Source organism: Typopeltis vanoorti, chromosome 9, assembly GCF_054136105.1.
Source record: "Typopeltis vanoorti isolate ZY-2024b chromosome 9, IOZ_Tvanoo_1.0, whole genome shotgun sequence".
In the NCBI taxonomy this organism is placed as follows: Eukaryota; Metazoa; Arthropoda; class Arachnida; order Uropygi; family Thelyphonidae; genus Typopeltis; species Typopeltis vanoorti.
Window position 1 is genome coordinate 45,849,227 of NC_143557.1, and position 17,313 is coordinate 45,866,539.

Consider the following 17,313-nt stretch of genomic DNA (forward strand, 5'->3'; position numbering starts at 1 on the left):
TTATTATTATTATTGCACCATCCATGCAATAGGCAGAATCATCATGGAAGGTTCATTCAAATGACAACATATTTATCAAATCGAATCTTAAAATCCTTAACACTCCTAGCATTAACAACATATTTCGGCAACACTGACAATTATCCATGTAAAAAAAAAAAAAATCTACTTCTCACAACCCTCTTCACTACTCTTACACAACTTCCAGCGATGGCCTCTGGTTTTTCCTCTCTTACCTTCTACTCTTTTTAGAACTCCAGTCTCCATCATATCACCCCCTTTTCCCTCCTATCCACTAAACTCTGCAATCCACATTTCTTCAACCTCTCTCCATAGCCATCATTCCAAAGTCCTGATATTGTCTTAGTCACTCGTCTTTGGACCCTGTCCAATGTTTCCACATCACACTGAAAGCCAGGTGACTAAATTTGAGCACAATAGTCCAAGTATGGTCTGACCAGTGCATTTTACAGTTGCACAAACACTTCCTTTCTATACATGATAGAGTACTTATCAAAGCAGCACAATGATGTACAGCCTTTGAAAAACTTCCAATATGCCATTCTAAACTTCAGTCCATTGTCAACCATCACTCCCACATCTTGAATCTTATCCATTTCTTGCAGTATGACACAATCAATATAGTACACAGACTTATATTTCTGCACTAAAAATGCAAAACCTTGCACTTATTAATATTAAAACTACAACCTGCCCACTCCATTGTCCAAGTCAAAAGTCTATTCAAATCTTTCTGAAGGGAATTAACATCAGCAGTGCTACTCATAATTCTCCCCAGTGGTGCATCAGCAAACAAACAATTGAATATCCCAAGTTAAACAGCAGCAGCCCAAGAACAGAACTCTGGGATACTAAACTGGTTACTCTCCTTTTTTGAGATATTCCTGATCCATCATAAACAATTTGATGGAATTTTTTAGAGCTAATCTCTGATCCATCTAACCAATATACTATCTGTTCCCATCCTCTGCAGCTTTATACCAACATATCATATGGTAATCTATCAAACACTTTTGCAAAGTCTAAGAATAAGACAAGGAGTGATGAGAGCTTGGTCCATCTTTGCCAAGAGTTGCCTCGGTCCTGAAGTTACATCAGGTGCAAACTTTGTCTGCTTACACTTGGATAAAGGATTAAACTAAATTTATTATAGTCTAACCAAGTGGGAAAAAAAACTTCTTTCTCTAAATCCAGAGTAATTTAATAATAAGGTGGTACACCTTTTGGCAACTCGTATAGGTAAATATGACTTCTCCATTGCTTCTGCCTTAGTATCACCACCTGGGTCTGGCTCCCACTGACGAGCCCTCAATAAAGATCGAAACCGGTCTGGGTAGTAGCCCTTCCCTTAATGCATTATACATGTCTGAAAGGAGATGTGCTTTGCATTAAGGGAGATACTAAGACAAGGAGTGATGAGCGCCTGGTCCACCTTTGCCATGAGTTGCCTCAGTCCTGAAGTTACATCAGGTGCAAAGTTTGTTTGCTTACACTTGGATAAAGGATTAAGCTAAATTTATTATATGATTCTCCCTTATCTAACCAACACGTTACCTATCATAGAATGCAAGTAAATTGCTAAAACAAGACCTGCCTTTTACAAACCCATGATGGCCATCATAGAGAATCTTATGTTCATCAACCAAATCCCGTATTCTATTTCTAATCAATTTTTCACAACTGCAGATATATGAACTGGTCTATAATTGGCAACTTCTGTCCTATAACCATGCTTGTGTAGTCATATTATTTTGTCTTCTCTCCGCTCCTTATGAACCGTACCCACTGCAAGACTTTCATTAAATAACCAGGTCAAGAGCATAGAAACTGTTGCAAAGTTTTCCTAAATATGTAGCGATAGTCATCCATACTCACAGCCTTATTAACCTCCCTACCGGCCGATGTGGATGAAATAGTGACACTAAATGGCACTTCTTATCCATGTTATTCAATGGGTGTTAGAGCTTCATATCCAAATTTAGCCGAATGTCTATAGACGTTGTGGCCGGTTAGGGGGTTAACATGTAACCCAATCAACACTTAATACACCTCAGATTCTTTCACTTCCAATTCTAACACTTGCCTCTCCTTCTATGTATTGCACTGCATCATTTACACCAGTATGATATACAAAGTGATCTTTCAAGAAATGCAACTGTTATTCTGGTACCATGACTATGCACTAGGCATCAACCTGCCATAATTATTTTTTCTCTTGCTTGCCATATAGTGGAAAAGTTCCCTTGGGTTAACCTTGGCCTGATCAGCTAATCTCCTCTCATGCTGCACCTTTTCTTTGTTTACCATGCTCATCACCTTCCTAGCCTGCCCTTTATACTCTTCATGGATCCAATCACCACGAACTGTCTTGTACCTCCTCCACATTATTTTCTTTTCCAACACAGTTTAGTTGATTTCACTGTTCATCCATTTCACTCCTACTCTATTTACTCACTTAACCCTTGGTATACAGTTATATGTTGCTTGTGTCAGAAACTGTCTTGTGAATTTCCATGCACTGTCAACATGTTTTCTGCTCAGCTCATCTACCCAATGTACTGATGCTAACTGACTACAGAGCTTCCTATGATCATCTGCTTTATACCTTCACATATATCCATTTTTAGCAGTAACAGCTTCTTATTTCACCACTTCCCAAACAAGTACCTCATGATCACTCTCAACCAACCAGCGGCATTGTCAACATCTTATTAATAACTATATCTTGTGAAGTTATCACCAAATCCAAAAGATTAAGGACTCTTGTTGGTTCAGTCACATGCTGCTTAAGATATTTATCTCTCAGAAATTCAACAAACTCACTCTCCTTGTTCCTGTGTACAATCTCCCCCTTCCATTCTATATTCATGTCATTAAAGTAGCCCTTCAGGATCACCTTTTTATATGCCCAACCAATTTGCCTATACATTTCACAATCAGTATCTTCTGCATTCCCCACCCTATAACAGCATCCTATCAGATACACCTGCCTGTTAATTTCAACTTTACACATCTGCAAACAGTGTTCCATTCTCCTCATACAGCTGTTCTCGCATACCATTCATGATTAAAGCTCTCCATCTTAATTCATCATTGTCATAACACACTGACAAGTTTTCCCACAACACTGTTTTTTTTCACTCTTCTCAATTTGTCAGAGATGGATATACCTTTTATGGTTTCAATACCATATCTATACATACAAATGAGTAATCCTTTTTAAATTTATATAATTATATTATATAATGAGGATATTAGACATCCATCATCATTTTCATTGAAAAATGGAAGAAACATGAAATTTTCAAATTTTACCTGAGAGTTTATGAAAATAAACTTTTGGCATAGGAGATGCCTTGGCTTGCACTACTTAAAAAAAGATATTTATTCTGCCTAGGAGTGCATATAGCTGCCTTTCATTAGTGCAATGTTTAGATTTCACTGGCTTGACAGGCATTGTGAACTGTTGGTTCTTATCAGAGACCAGGCACAAATCTTAAGAAGGCAAAAGCCCTCTGATCAGTTCCATAGCAATCCAATATCAGAAAGGTAAATTCATCATCATAAATTCATCATAAGAGTTCAAAATCAAGAACTAACAGTTTGAAACATCAGGATAGTGAATTCTATCCTGATGTTTAGGCGCTAATAAAAGGAGAATGTATGGGCTCCTAAAAAAACTCATGTCTTTTAAATATGTGGCATATCACAGCAATTCCAATGACAAAGTTTATATTGTCATAAGCTATCTGGAAAATTCTGAAAATCTTCTAAGTTTCTTTCTATATTTGGCTATAAAATATGGATCAATTAATATTCTCTACTTTAACATGTTATTTATGTCAAACTGAAGCCTTTCTGCTCTATACTTTAGTAACAAATTTTTTAAAAAACTTGAGCAATGCTGTATCTACATATAAATTACATTTATGATCAAATGTATTTGGATAAATTAATTATTTGTAAAAAGGTAAAAACTTTATGCAAACTAATCTAGCCTGGCAAGATCTGTCTGCATGTATATGGCTCACTTACATAAGTACAAGCTGAAATCCTCTCTCGGGTGAAATGGTAGCACTTGGCTACATGGTAAATGGTAAGATGAGTGTTACATTGCTCACACTTGTTCATACATAAGTGGATCACCAGCCTTTAATAGATAAGGATGTGTCAGATGACAATGATCTAGGTGAAGCCGAGCAAAAATAACTTTCTCTCTTCTGTTTCAATAGAGACTAGATTGCCTAGATCAAACAGTTGATGCTTACTGCCAGGATGATTGCTATTGAATTTAATAAACAATGCTCTGATTAAGTGTCTGTCATCTACATAACAGACTGGCAAACAGTTCATGGAGAAAGTATGAGCAGCTACACCTGGAATTTTTATTTTCCTTCATTTTAAAGTGGCTGGCTATCCAGTACAACCATACATGTTAATTAAAGGTCCTCATTTGATACAATAATTGCTGAACATTGCAAAACACTGGATGTATTATAAAACAGAATCTATCTGGGGATAAAATGATCAGGAAATTAGAAGGACAATCAACACAGGTCTTGGATCTCAAACCATAGGTATACATGGGAAAGAAATTAAACAGTTGCAGGTAGACTGATTGTGGAGTATGTAACTTCCTTAGATGGCACAGCAAGAGGCTAAATGATGGAGTAAAAACCAGGCATGGAGGAATACTCATGTTTGGTGTAGGTAATAATGTTAACATTCACAAACACACCAAAGTGGATAAAAAGCAGGCTAAGGTGTACAACATAGAACTTCCCAACATAGGGAAAATACTTTATTTTTAGGACACAGTTAAAGTGCCCACTGTTTCAGTCAAAGTAATAGAGCAGTTTCATTTGCTTTGAAATAATGGTACTGAATGGGTGATAAGTGAAATGCACTAGTAGCTATTCATATACCCAGATGATGGACATGATTCAAACATTGCAGAATACATTTGCAATGATTGAATCCTATCCATCTCCCTTACAGGAGCATGACCTAACCTAATACACAATCAAGAATTCAGAAAAAGAGGAACCCATAATCAAGCTTTACGAAAGACACTAATCACCATGAAGTTCAGGTATGATTAAATTATTGATAGGTAGGATAGTCATACAGATTTACATAACTTTTGATATTTTCTTAACTATCATCTACTCAGCATAAGAGGATTTGAGGACAGGTGTGGTGTTAGCTACCTTTCTCTTTGTATACCAATATAAGACATTTTGTTTGGTCTTTATCATGTGTATCTCTTTTACATCCTTTCCCCCCTTTGGTATGCAACAAGCTGGCTGGATAGTCTCTCTCACAGATGGCACATGTACAAGATTTAATATTATGCCATTTGTGCACACATCAGGCACATATGATAAAGCTAATATAGATGGTTTGTATTTCTAGTCTGTATTCTGATATTTAAAGCATCTTACAGTTTAGGGATGTAGATGCTTAACACGTTCGCTGCCAACTACGAGTATACTCGTAGTTGGTATATAAGCCTCACAAGCCAACTACGAATATACTAGTATGTCGATTACCGACCTTGAACTGATTACTCATAGTGACCTTGAAGAAGGGAAAGTGCTTGCCGTGCGGTAGCAAACTATGCCTGAGGAGCATGGCAGCTAACGTGTTAACAGGCCAGTTAAGATATCTTACTTTTATAGTGAAGGTGTAGGTGTGTCTAAGGGATGATATTCCTGCCTGAAACAGCCAACCATCCCTGATATCAGGATGCATCTCATACATGTAACTCCTTGATCTTTCAGCTCTGAACATTACTCCTCATCTGGGAACATCAAGGAGATTCCATTCTGATATCATAGATGTAGAACAGTTTAGTGTTTCATGATATGTAACCATAATTGGTATTCTCTCCTCAATTATACGCTGCTCCACTAGTTTTTCTGTGTGTTGTTGATGTGATGTTTCAACAAAAATATCACTAGAATTTGTTTTTAATTATTTTACAAGATCATTCCAATCCTAAATTCTTGAATAAAGAAGGAAGGGGGGGGGGGCCTTTTCACCTGTTACATGGATGATGTTTATTTCCAACACAGTCCTGAAATCCTGTGGGGAATGCTCACCCTGGATGCACTTTCAGCAGAGCAGCAAGTTTTGTGAGCTGTTTGCTGACTGTCATGGAATGAAACACTTGGTTGGATGTTGTTATAGACCAGGTATTGTGGATGGTAGTGACTATGAAATGTGTAATCAAATTAGCATAGCAAATAAGAGTAATCATTATGGGCAATTTTAATTATGGCAATATAGACACTGGAAGGATGATATAGCAACTGGAAGTAAAGAAAATGAGTTTCTTGAGTTTTTGAGGGATAACTACCTCAGACAGTATGTAACAGAGGGCACGCGAGGATTGAGGGTCTTGGATTTGGTCATCTCATCAGAGGATGTAATTATAAATGAGGTGTCAAATCACCCACCAATTGGCGAGAGTGACCATGAGGTGATTACCTGGGTGGCTGCCAGCAGTGTGAGGACCTCTGTGAGAAAAGGGTATATGTGAAACTACAAGGCTAATGATCATGAAGAGATCAGGAGACAACTTGCAGGTGTAGCATGGAATGAGGAGTTAGTTGGAAAAAGTGCAGCTTAGGGTATATATTCAAGAACTCTGCTTAGCTTAGGGGATATTCAAGAACTCTAGTAGAAGTGATGTCTAAATGTATTCCAAGGATCAGAAGGTTAAATAAGGTAGGTGTGAAAGGGATGAATGAAGAGATTAAGCATGTGATACAGAGTAAAAAGGCATTATGGAGGCAGCATAAGAGGAGTGGTAATGATCAATTCCATGACGATTACAAAGAACAGGAAGGAAGGTGACTTGGTTGGTAAGGGTAGCAAAAGTGAAGTATGAGCAGCAGTTAGCTAATGAAGCCAAAAAGAATCCTATGGAGTTCTTCTGATATGTAGCCAGCAAAAAAAGAATGATTATAGAAAGATGGCATTGATGGGAGAAAATGGTATAAGGACAACTACTGTGGAAGATATACTGGAGAATAAAACAATCTATGTGAGAAGAAAAAAAAAATCTCTGATATTGTCATAAACAGAATATAGCTTTGATGTAGTTATTTTATTTTATTTTATTTCATTTATTTATGTTATTTTTATTTATTTATTTTTTCACTAGTCAGGCCAGTAGAATAACCACTGATCAAATCATTGTCTCTTTGGCATACCCCAAATTGTTGTGAAAGCTACCCTATATTCAATATTTACTTTAGCTGAAGTAACTGGAATGGGATTAAATAAGGGAGAGTCTTTGGTGAATGATGAAGTAATAAATTATTATTATTATTTGACACCTCCAGGGAGACAACTGGAATGGGATTAAATAAGGGAGAGTCTTTGGTGAATGATGAAGTAATAAATTATTATTATTATTTGACACCTCCAGGGAGTCCAAGGACTCATCGAGGAAGGGCACCTGCTCTACAACTCTGTCTCCACCAACTGACCGCAACCACACCAACGGCATCTACCGCCGACCACCACCACTTTTTTCAAAAGACCATCATAAACATTCATGCCCATGGCAGGATTCAAACCTGCAGCATTTTGGCTGGAGAGTGGATACACTAACCACTCGGCCGGCATGTAGTATTGGGTGTCGTGAAAGTGAGGGAAAGTAATGAAACTGGGAGAGTCATGTTGAATAGCGTAGAAAATGAGACCACGATTGATTCTTGTTTGGATTTGAATGAAGTTAGGAGTGGTACAATATATAGTGATTCTATTATTAAGAGTATGGAGAGTGGTAGCCTGAGGAGTGCTTGGCTGGTGGAACAATAGAGAGAGTGACTTTAACAATAAAGAGAGGGCATGATGTAGAAAAGATGATAGTTATGGTGAGTACAAATGACCCGAGTGGTAGCATTAATTGGGTAGCAAAAGATTTAAGAAAATTGTTAGATAACGTGAAGAAGAAAAGTGTGAAAGGGAGGATAGTGTGTGCTGCCTTGTTTTGACAATTATGAGTTAAGTAGATGAGTGATGATAATAAATGATATGATTGCAAGAATGTGCAAAAAAAGAGGTCTGGAATTTGTTGATGTCTGGAGTGTGTTTGAAGGCAAAAGACAGTATACAAGAGATGGGTTGCATCTGAGCATGGAAGGTCATAAGCAAAGAAGTTACTGTTTTCTGAACAAGTTGAAGTAATTAGGCAGGGAAACTAAAATTGAAAAGGTTGATTGTAAGAGAGAAATTTTGTTGATCCTTACTCTGGATTTAGAGAAATTCAGAGTAATTTAATAATAACGAGTTGCCAACCAGTACACTGGTTGGCAACTCGTATAGGTAAATATGGCCTCTCCATTGCTTCTGCCTTAGTATCACCACTCTGGGTCTGCCTCCCACTGACAAGACCTCAATAAAGGTCGAAACTGGTCTGGGTAGTGGCCCTTCCCTTAATGCATAGTAGTATACATGTCCACAAGGAGATGTGCTTTGCATTATGGGAGATACTGAGACAAGGAGTGATGAGAGCTTGGTCCACCTTTGCTACAAGTTGCCACCTCACCTCAGTCCTGAAGATATTTTCAAGTACAAACTTTGTTTGCTAACACTTGGATAAAGGATTAAACTAAATTTATTATAGATTGATGAGGCTAGGGACTTGGGGTTGTTGGTGGATAGGGAGATGAAGTTCAGAGGGCAAGGTGTCCAAGATAGCACATAGGATTACTTGGTTATTGAAGAACACACTAACATCCAGAGATAAAGAGGTTATTATTCCCCTTTATAACGCATTGATACTTCCACATTTGATTACTGTGCTCAAGTCTGGTCACCTGGATTCCTTGGAGATGAGGAGGCTGTGGAGAGGGTTCATAGGAGAGTGCTTAATTGGCGAGTGATGTAAAAAATGCTCCCTACATTGATAGATTGGGAGCTTGTGGATTGCAGAGGTTGGTTGATAGGCGAAGAAGAGGGGATATGATAGAAACATTTAAATTACTAAAAGGTTTTTATAAGAATGATGCAGGGGAAATATTTCAGCTGTGATAGTGATAGAAGAACAAGAGGTCATCCTTGGAAATTAAGGAAAAGTGTGGTTAACAAGGGTGTGAGAACTAGATTTTTTTTGCTTGGAGGGTGGTGAATGAGTTGAATGCATTGCCTGACTCATTTGTGAGTTCTTCGTCTATCCCTGTAAATGAATTCAAGAAGAATTATGATAGATATTGTTTTGATAATTTGGGTCTCCCGTGATGAGTCTACTGACTCATCGTGGAATAGGCTCTAAACCAGGAATACAAGATCATCAACCAAACATTTATCAAAAATGGATACAGTAAAAAAAAAAAAAAAAACTATTCATAAGATCCTCCATAAAGATACCAGTAAGAACAAAAAAGATTTCAAGAATGCTATTGCCATTCCTTATGTTAGAGGCATTTCTGAAAAAAAAGATAGAACACACTTTGCAAATACAACATTAAAACCACCTTTAAACCCCCAAATAAGTTAAGACACCTACTCAGTTCTTCTAAAGATCCTCTTCCACATCTAGCCCACCCAGGGGTATACAAAATACAATGCACATGCAACATACCATACATAGGGGAAACAGGGCGACCTATCCCAATCAGACAAGACGAACACAAACGACACATTAAATACCTCCATTTTGGTAAAACCGACCTTTCTGACATGCACTCCAAACATACCACAGAATTGATTGGAGAAATACCAAGTCCCTACACCGCACCAAAACCTGGTTTGAGAGAAAATTTAAAGAGTCATGTGAAATGCTCAAACACAACCCAAATCTCAACAAAAATGATGGCCTAACCATTTCAAGAATGTGGAGGACCCATCTACAACCTGTATAACAACCTAAACTAGCCATAGAAAAATCCCACTAAAAGAAGACAACCTGGTGAAGTGTTTGTAACATTCAACAGCAACTGAAAGAAATCATATTATAACAATCAGAACTATCCAGAAGAATATTAATACATGAGGACTTTAGCGGTTTATTGTAGTTGTATTTATTTATTTATTTATTTTATTTTATTTTATTTTATTTATTTTTTATCACTAGAGGTCAGGCTAGGGAAAAGGATTAACTAACTATGTAGATTTAGTTTACCAGTATACAGGGCATGAGCATGTAGCTTGGTTCCATATACACTTGTATTCTTCCGATGATGACCTCGATACAGGGGTTGAAGCGTCAAGTTTTATTTTATTAGTAATTAATAAAATAATCTGTTCAACATGTGCGTTTTTGTGTTCCTAAATTTACAAATATGACTCCATGGAGATACCCATAATAATAATAATAAAATATTAACAATAAAACGTTTGTTTTAGTATTAGCATTATAAAAACAATCTTTTTGGATTTTATATCTTCTAATAAAATCCATATTTTGTAGTCTATTGTTAATATGTAAGGATATATTTTTGTTTTGAAGGAACCAAAGCGAACAGTAAAAAAAAAAAAACGGTTTTAAGAGTGAAAGGCAATGTTGAGGAACCATTTTAAGATCATATCTTTTCAATTATAGTAGTACAAACCATATCCCTTGTGCCAAATTCCTAAAAAAATCCTTACTGAATATCAAAACAAAGCAAAATTTTGCTACTTTTACTTGATGATAAAGTAAGACACTTATATTTGATTTCTACTGAGTAAGAAATTTAGTTAAAAACTAAAAAATGTTTCAAATATGTACACCTTATGAGTATTAGCAGTTCACCATATACTGTCAAAATCAGACAAAGAAGTACCTACTAGCAGTTACTAATAATGGGTGTCTACTTATTGATGTTGAAACTTTTTCACTTGGTTAGACTATAATAAATTTAGTTTAATCCTTTATCCAAGTGTGAGCAAACACAGTTTGCACCTGAAAATATCTTCAGGACTATGGTAAGGTAGTACAACATCGGGCAACTTGTAGCAAAGGTGGACCAAGCTAACATCACTCCTATCCTATCTCAGTATCTCCCATAATGCAAAACACATCTCCTTGCAGATATGTATAATGTTATGCATTAAGGGAAGGGCTACTACCCAGACTAGTTTCGACCTTACTTATTGATGGTTTAAATAGACTCAAAATGACTATCTAATCAACGGCCTTATACTTCACACAATAAACCTCTCAAGGACTGGGTCTTTAGGTTGCAAATGTAGCACAAACACATGTTTGTGATGAAAACTGACAAACTTGTCAGCCATTTATTTACTATTGAATAACAATATTTTGATTTCATCAAAATAAAGTAAATGTACTTCAGTTACTAAACTTCAGTTAGTAACTCCAAGGATTATCAACACAAATGGCCACATGGATGAAATGTATCAAAAGAATTTATGCTTGTGTTAATATGATATTTCAATTTCCATGGCACTTCATATCCATGTAGCTACTGATGTGTAAGCATGTTAACGAGGGGTTTATAATGTTATCATTCAACAAAAGTAGGGAAATGCAATTAAAAAGTATGATACATGAAAAACATTGCAATGATCTATGTATACATTATCAATGTGTTACTGCAAAACAGTGGTGAATGAATCATTACTAGACTGTAATCAATAGCCGATTTATAGCAACTCAGCAAAAGTAATTTTGCTCACACACATAGCACTAATGTGATGTAAATTTTGCAAACTCTCCTCGTGTGTATATGAAAAAAAAAATTTAAAAAAATAATGTTACCTCTTTATAGATCCGGAGCGCACTAGAGTAATCTCCTTTTGCCTCCAAATCTAAAGCTATTTTAGTTTGATCCTGAGTTCCAATTGAAGAAGAGAAAATTCCACGAACTGTATCATAATCATTCAATGATTTGTAAAGTCTAGAAATAAAATAACAGAATAGGGATTTAAAAACAAGTCTCAATATTTAGATTTTTTGATATAGTAAACTCTGCTATTTGAATGTTAATTAAATGAAGACTCCTGTAATATAACCAAATTAAAAATTTCAGAGCAGCCTAGTTCCATTTTCACCACCAGAAGTGCTTGCCTAGAAATCAGTTATGAGTCCTTTGTTTTGTATATGAAGAAACACAACTTTTCATTATTATTACTATCATCAATGTATGACACCTCCATGGAGAACTAAACTATCAACACATTATCTATCATACCTCTCCTTTAACTTTTTAACAGACAAACAATCACAACTGTCTCTGGTAATGAATTCCATTTATTCACCACTTTCTAGGTGAAAAATTTACTCTACTAACCTCTACTAACTATACTCTTACCAAACTTCAAGGGATAACCTCATGTTATTCCTTCTAGTCAAGTGCTCAAAAACATCCTCTGCATCATTCCTATTAAATCCTTTAACTTACTAATATTTCTATCATATTCCCTCATTTATATTGAGATTCTGCAATATCCTGAGAACCTCCAATTCACCTACCTCTGTTCTGACACCAGTCTATGACCTATGTCACAGCAGTAACCTCACTTAAATGATATACCCCTCCAAAGTAATCCCGAAGTAACTAAACTATTTTATATGCTTCTGTCACCTCACCACCATTCACATTCAATTAAGGTTATTCTTCTATAGTAATTTTTCCTCTTGCTTACTACATAGTGAAAGAGCACTTTGAGATTTCCTTTGGCCTGCTTGGCTAGTTTCTAGCGATCTGATTTTCCTTCCTTACCATGCTATCATCTTCCTTGCCTGATCCTTGTACAGTTCATGAGCTTGCTGGTCACTATATCTTCTTATACACCCTTTACAGCATTTCCTTTTTTTTTTTCAGCTCATGCTTAATGATACTACTAATCCAAGTAACTCCTACCTGATTATCTCTCCTGAACTTGGATATACAATCTAATATTGTTTCCTCCAGATGCCTGTTAACAATCTCCCATGTACTACTAACATCCTTCCCTTGTAGGGTATGCCATGGCACAGCTTCAAGCTTCCTCCTAAGCTTGTTGTAACCACATAACTTGTAGTTCCACATGTACTGCATATAATATTTCCCATGTTTTACAATATTCCAAGTCAATAATTCAAGGTCACTTTCCCAATCAGAGGCAGTATTACGACTTTGGTTCTGATCCTATGACCAGATCCAATACTTTCATATCTTGAGGGGGGACTCAGGGTATGGAAGTATTGGATCTGGTCTAATTTGCTAGTACACATCTTCCCGATCATTTCTGGAACCCTATGGCAATAGCAGCAACTAACTATATATTTTGTCTTATTGGTCTCAATCTCACACTAGATTGCTTCAAAAGAGCAGCCACCCTCCTGCCTATCTCCTATTTTTTGACTGCAATTCATCCGCTATCATCAGCAGTACCCCATCCTCTATTCTATCTCCTCTATCTTCCCTGAAAATACTAAACCCTTCACTTCTATCCCTGTAACTACATTATTTGCTGTTAGACATCTCACCAACTGCTATAACTTTTGGTGAGTTTGCAACAACAAATGCCAGAAACTCCTCCCTCTTGTTCCTGAAACTTCTGAAATTAGTATATACAAACTGTAGCATTGTTTCAGGCTCCACCATCCACCTTGACATCATGAGCTGTGAACACCTATTCAATATTGTTGCTGGCAAAACTAGATTCCACATTTGTTGGTCATTCTCACACTCACTCATCTCATGATGCCTTCACACACTCACCTGCATCCATCCTAATTGCTTAAGTTTTCTTGACTTTGAGCTTCAGTGCTATCAGTGAACAAAACTCTTGCCTGACACCAAAACCATTTAAGTACAGACCATCAGCATTATACAAATCTTTCTGTTGAACTCAGATGACAGGTCCACAAAGTCTATATCAACATAGCCTGAGTCCCCCCTCAGGCTATGTTGATATAGACTTTGATAAAGATATAATACGCATGTTGCAAGTACAACATTTTATTTGTTGAGAAATTTATTGTAATTTTCATGAAAGTTCATTTCTTTTTGGTTAAGTGATCTGATTAGAGTTTTCCATATATCTGGTAAGATTACGCCTTGATTCTTATTTAAGTTAGCTGTTGAACGGGCGACTGTAGCAGCTTCTTTAAATGTTCTGGAATGGTAGTTCTCTTCTATGTAGGGCATATGGTTCATATCCCATTCAATATTATGGTTGGTAGAGGCAAAGGTGGGAAGAAAAGCCTGATATATATCCTGTCTGTTGTTCCTTACATAGCCTATGTATTCCTTCTTTCTTGTTTCAAAATTTCTAGATGTCTGTCCAATGTAATTAATACCGCATGAACAGGGTATGCTATAAACTCCAGAGTATTTGTAGAAAGGATGGCTATCTTTCGGTGATCTTATAAATTTTTGAATGGTTTCAATAGGTTTGAAGGTTACTCTGATATTATATGGTTTTAGAAGAAGAGCTAATTTTTTGGATATGGTACTAACAAATGGAATTGTTATAGAGTTGATGTATTGGGTTTCATCTCATTGTCTTTGGTGTATGTCACTGAAGAGAATCTTCAGTGATATACTTCTTGACTAACATACAGAATTAAGTCTTTAATTTATTAATACTAGTGGTCAAGAAAAAGGTCATAATATAAATAGAAATTTAGCTTGTTCTAGTCAACTTGTACAACCCTCAAGTCTGATCTGCAAATTATTCTTCAGTGGAAATATGATAACCTATTAAAATCAGTTATCATAAAACAATCCTGTCTTATTTGTTATAAAAAGAACCCTTTTTCTTCTATATTTACTTTTGAGTCCAAGTCTCTTATGTTTAATCTGAGTTTCACTTCCTTGTAAAATTACAAAACTAATTAGTGTGTCAGTATTTCTATATCTATTTGTAATTGTAAGTTTATATTCTAAGTTTATAAATCATGAATAAATGAGAGAAACGAGGTAAGGAATATTGTATGGAGATTCTGTGATCATAGGATTACTTAATGTAGGTGTATCAAAATCCTGTCTTCCCAGCATAGAAATTCATAATATTAGTGATACTATGCAGATGCAGAAAGATAAGATGAAAGAAAGGTGAGAAGGGGTTAAGTGTTCTGTCATGCCACGATAGAGGCAAACTGAGAAGGAGGATGTTAATAGCAAATAAATCATTTTGCAGGCTATGTTGATATAGACTTTGTGGACCTGTCATCTGAGTTCAACAGAAAGATTTGTATAATGCTGATGGTCTGTACTTAAATGGTTTTGGTGTCAGGCAAGAGTTTTGTTCACTGATAGCACTGAAGCTCAAAGTCAATATTCCTTACCTCGTTTCTCTCATATATAAAGTTATCACTGTGAGTGATACAAAGATATAATACGCATGTTGCAAGTACAACATTTTATTTGTTGAGAAATTTATTGTAATTTTCATGAAAGGTCATTTCTTTTTTGTTACTTTCTATTATTTACCAGTGTATCCTTTGAAAATGCTGACAGATATAAGTCAGTGAAACATCGGATATTAAACTATTATCTACTTGACTAACATACAGAATTAAGTCTTTAATTTATTAAGCTAAATTTCTTTTAAAATATCACTATTCCTATAGAATAGGCCAGCAGTTTTCCACAGCTTGAATTATAGTAATCTCTTAGAGAGTAAATCTTAGAGTAATCTCAGAGGCAAGTGAGAAGATGGTAGCAAGTCTGTGAAATGAACCTTATGAAAACAAGTTGAAGATACGTGGGTTACAGAAACTGGTTGATAGGTGGAAATGGGGTGATATGACATATACATTACTGAAGGGTTTTTACAAGATTAATTCAGAGGAAATTTTTCAGAAGAGGTCGGGTGGTGGGAGAACTAGGGGGCCATTCCTGGTAACTGAGCAAGAGTGTAGTTACCAAAGATGTTAGAACTAGATTTTTTGCTCGGAGAGTGGTGAATGAGTGGAATAGGTTACCGGAGTCTGTTGTTGGTGACATGACTGTGAAAGAATTCAAGGCAAAGTATGATAGTTAATGTGCAAATGTTGGCTAGTGCTTGACATGTTTAGGGCCTCTCTCAATGAGCCTAAGGATTCCATGGAGTAGCCCGTAATATTAATAATAACAATAATAATTACTATCTGGCAAAATAATAACACAACGGTAATCTCCCTGGTGAGATTACTGTGTGTTACAATAAAAGGCAGCATAGTTATAATCATGTCGATCCACTTTTTCTACAGTTTTTAACTGGGTAAATGTTCTCCTGATAAGGCAGCTGTTAATCAGCAATGTTTTTCTAAATGCTTACTTTCCAATTGTAAAGCACTGTACTTTGTAGTAATTTTTTTAAATGAAATAATAATGTTATTAATTTTATTTTCTGAAGATTGGAAAGGTGAGAAGGAATGAAGAAAACAGTAAGAATTGGAATGGATTCTTTATCCACACTTTATAGATAGTTAACAGAATCTTCAAGCTGTTTTATAAGATGATAAAAGAAAAGCTATTCCATAAAACAGATTTCATTTTGTTCAGCAAAATAGTTGCACCTTGAAAATAATGCTATTGAAGTGACAAACCAAAATCATTAGTTTATATATTGCTCAACCTTAAGATCAAGGGATTTAAAAAAAAGCCAATGGCGAAGAAATAAATGAATGACTGGAGACGTAATCTTGTTGGAAATTTAAAAATTTTTTAGAGTTAAAAACATATGGGATCAGCACACTTCTCTTTCTTAATAAATCTTCTACAATTACAATCTGAGTCACAGACAGAGAAAAATGAAACCACAAACTATATACATATATTATAACATACTATATACAGGTTAAATTCACTGTTTACAAACCTGCAAAATGACAATAATAGCAGGGTAAAATCAAATGAGTACACTAATACACTATTTGAAGTACAATCACTTCTTAATTCTGAAAACATCCTAGAGACATCATCAGAAATAAGATGACAAAGTTGATCTACAATAATGTGATAATATCATAATAGAACACTTACTCTGCTAACTTAATCCACAACACAGTCTTAGGCAATAATTCCTTTTTGATTTTCTTTGCTGGTGGTGGTGATGTATCAGATCCAAGTGAAAAGCATATATCCTTTTCTAGAAGAAGAATGCCTGAAAAAATACAATTTTAACTGCATATGCAAATGATGATAATACTCTGAAAGCTATATTAATAGGACCACTAATTTCACTTCATAATTAAGGTGTGTAGAAATGGAGAGTGATCAAAATTAAAGTATTCTTGTTTAAGGTTTTGTGGAGCACCACCCAGAAATCCAAATGCTGTGAAAATTTGCAGGAATACATTGTGCATCATGCAGAAGTGATATTTGAGAAAAGTAGTTCAAAAACTCACCATCAGGG

The 17,313-nt window shown here is 35.8% G+C and overlaps 1 protein-coding gene across 3 annotated transcripts in view; it reads right to left on the bottom strand.

Moving 5' to 3' along the window:
• LOC150103013 (DNA-dependent protein kinase catalytic subunit-like) overlaps window positions 1-17,313 on the bottom strand; it is an 847,149-nt gene that overhangs the window by 409,641 nt on the left and 420,195 nt on the right. For all 3 annotated transcript variants that reach the window (XM_090397444.1, XM_090397443.1, XM_090397442.1), the window contains exons 30-31: window positions 16,941-17,061; window positions 11,741-11,879 (exon numbers count right to left, since the gene is read on the bottom strand). In XM_090397444.1, the coding sequence (XP_090253570.1) occupies window positions 11,741-11,879; window positions 16,941-17,061 (260 nt within the window). The remainder of the gene's footprint in view (window positions 1-11,740; window positions 11,880-16,940; window positions 17,062-17,313) is intronic.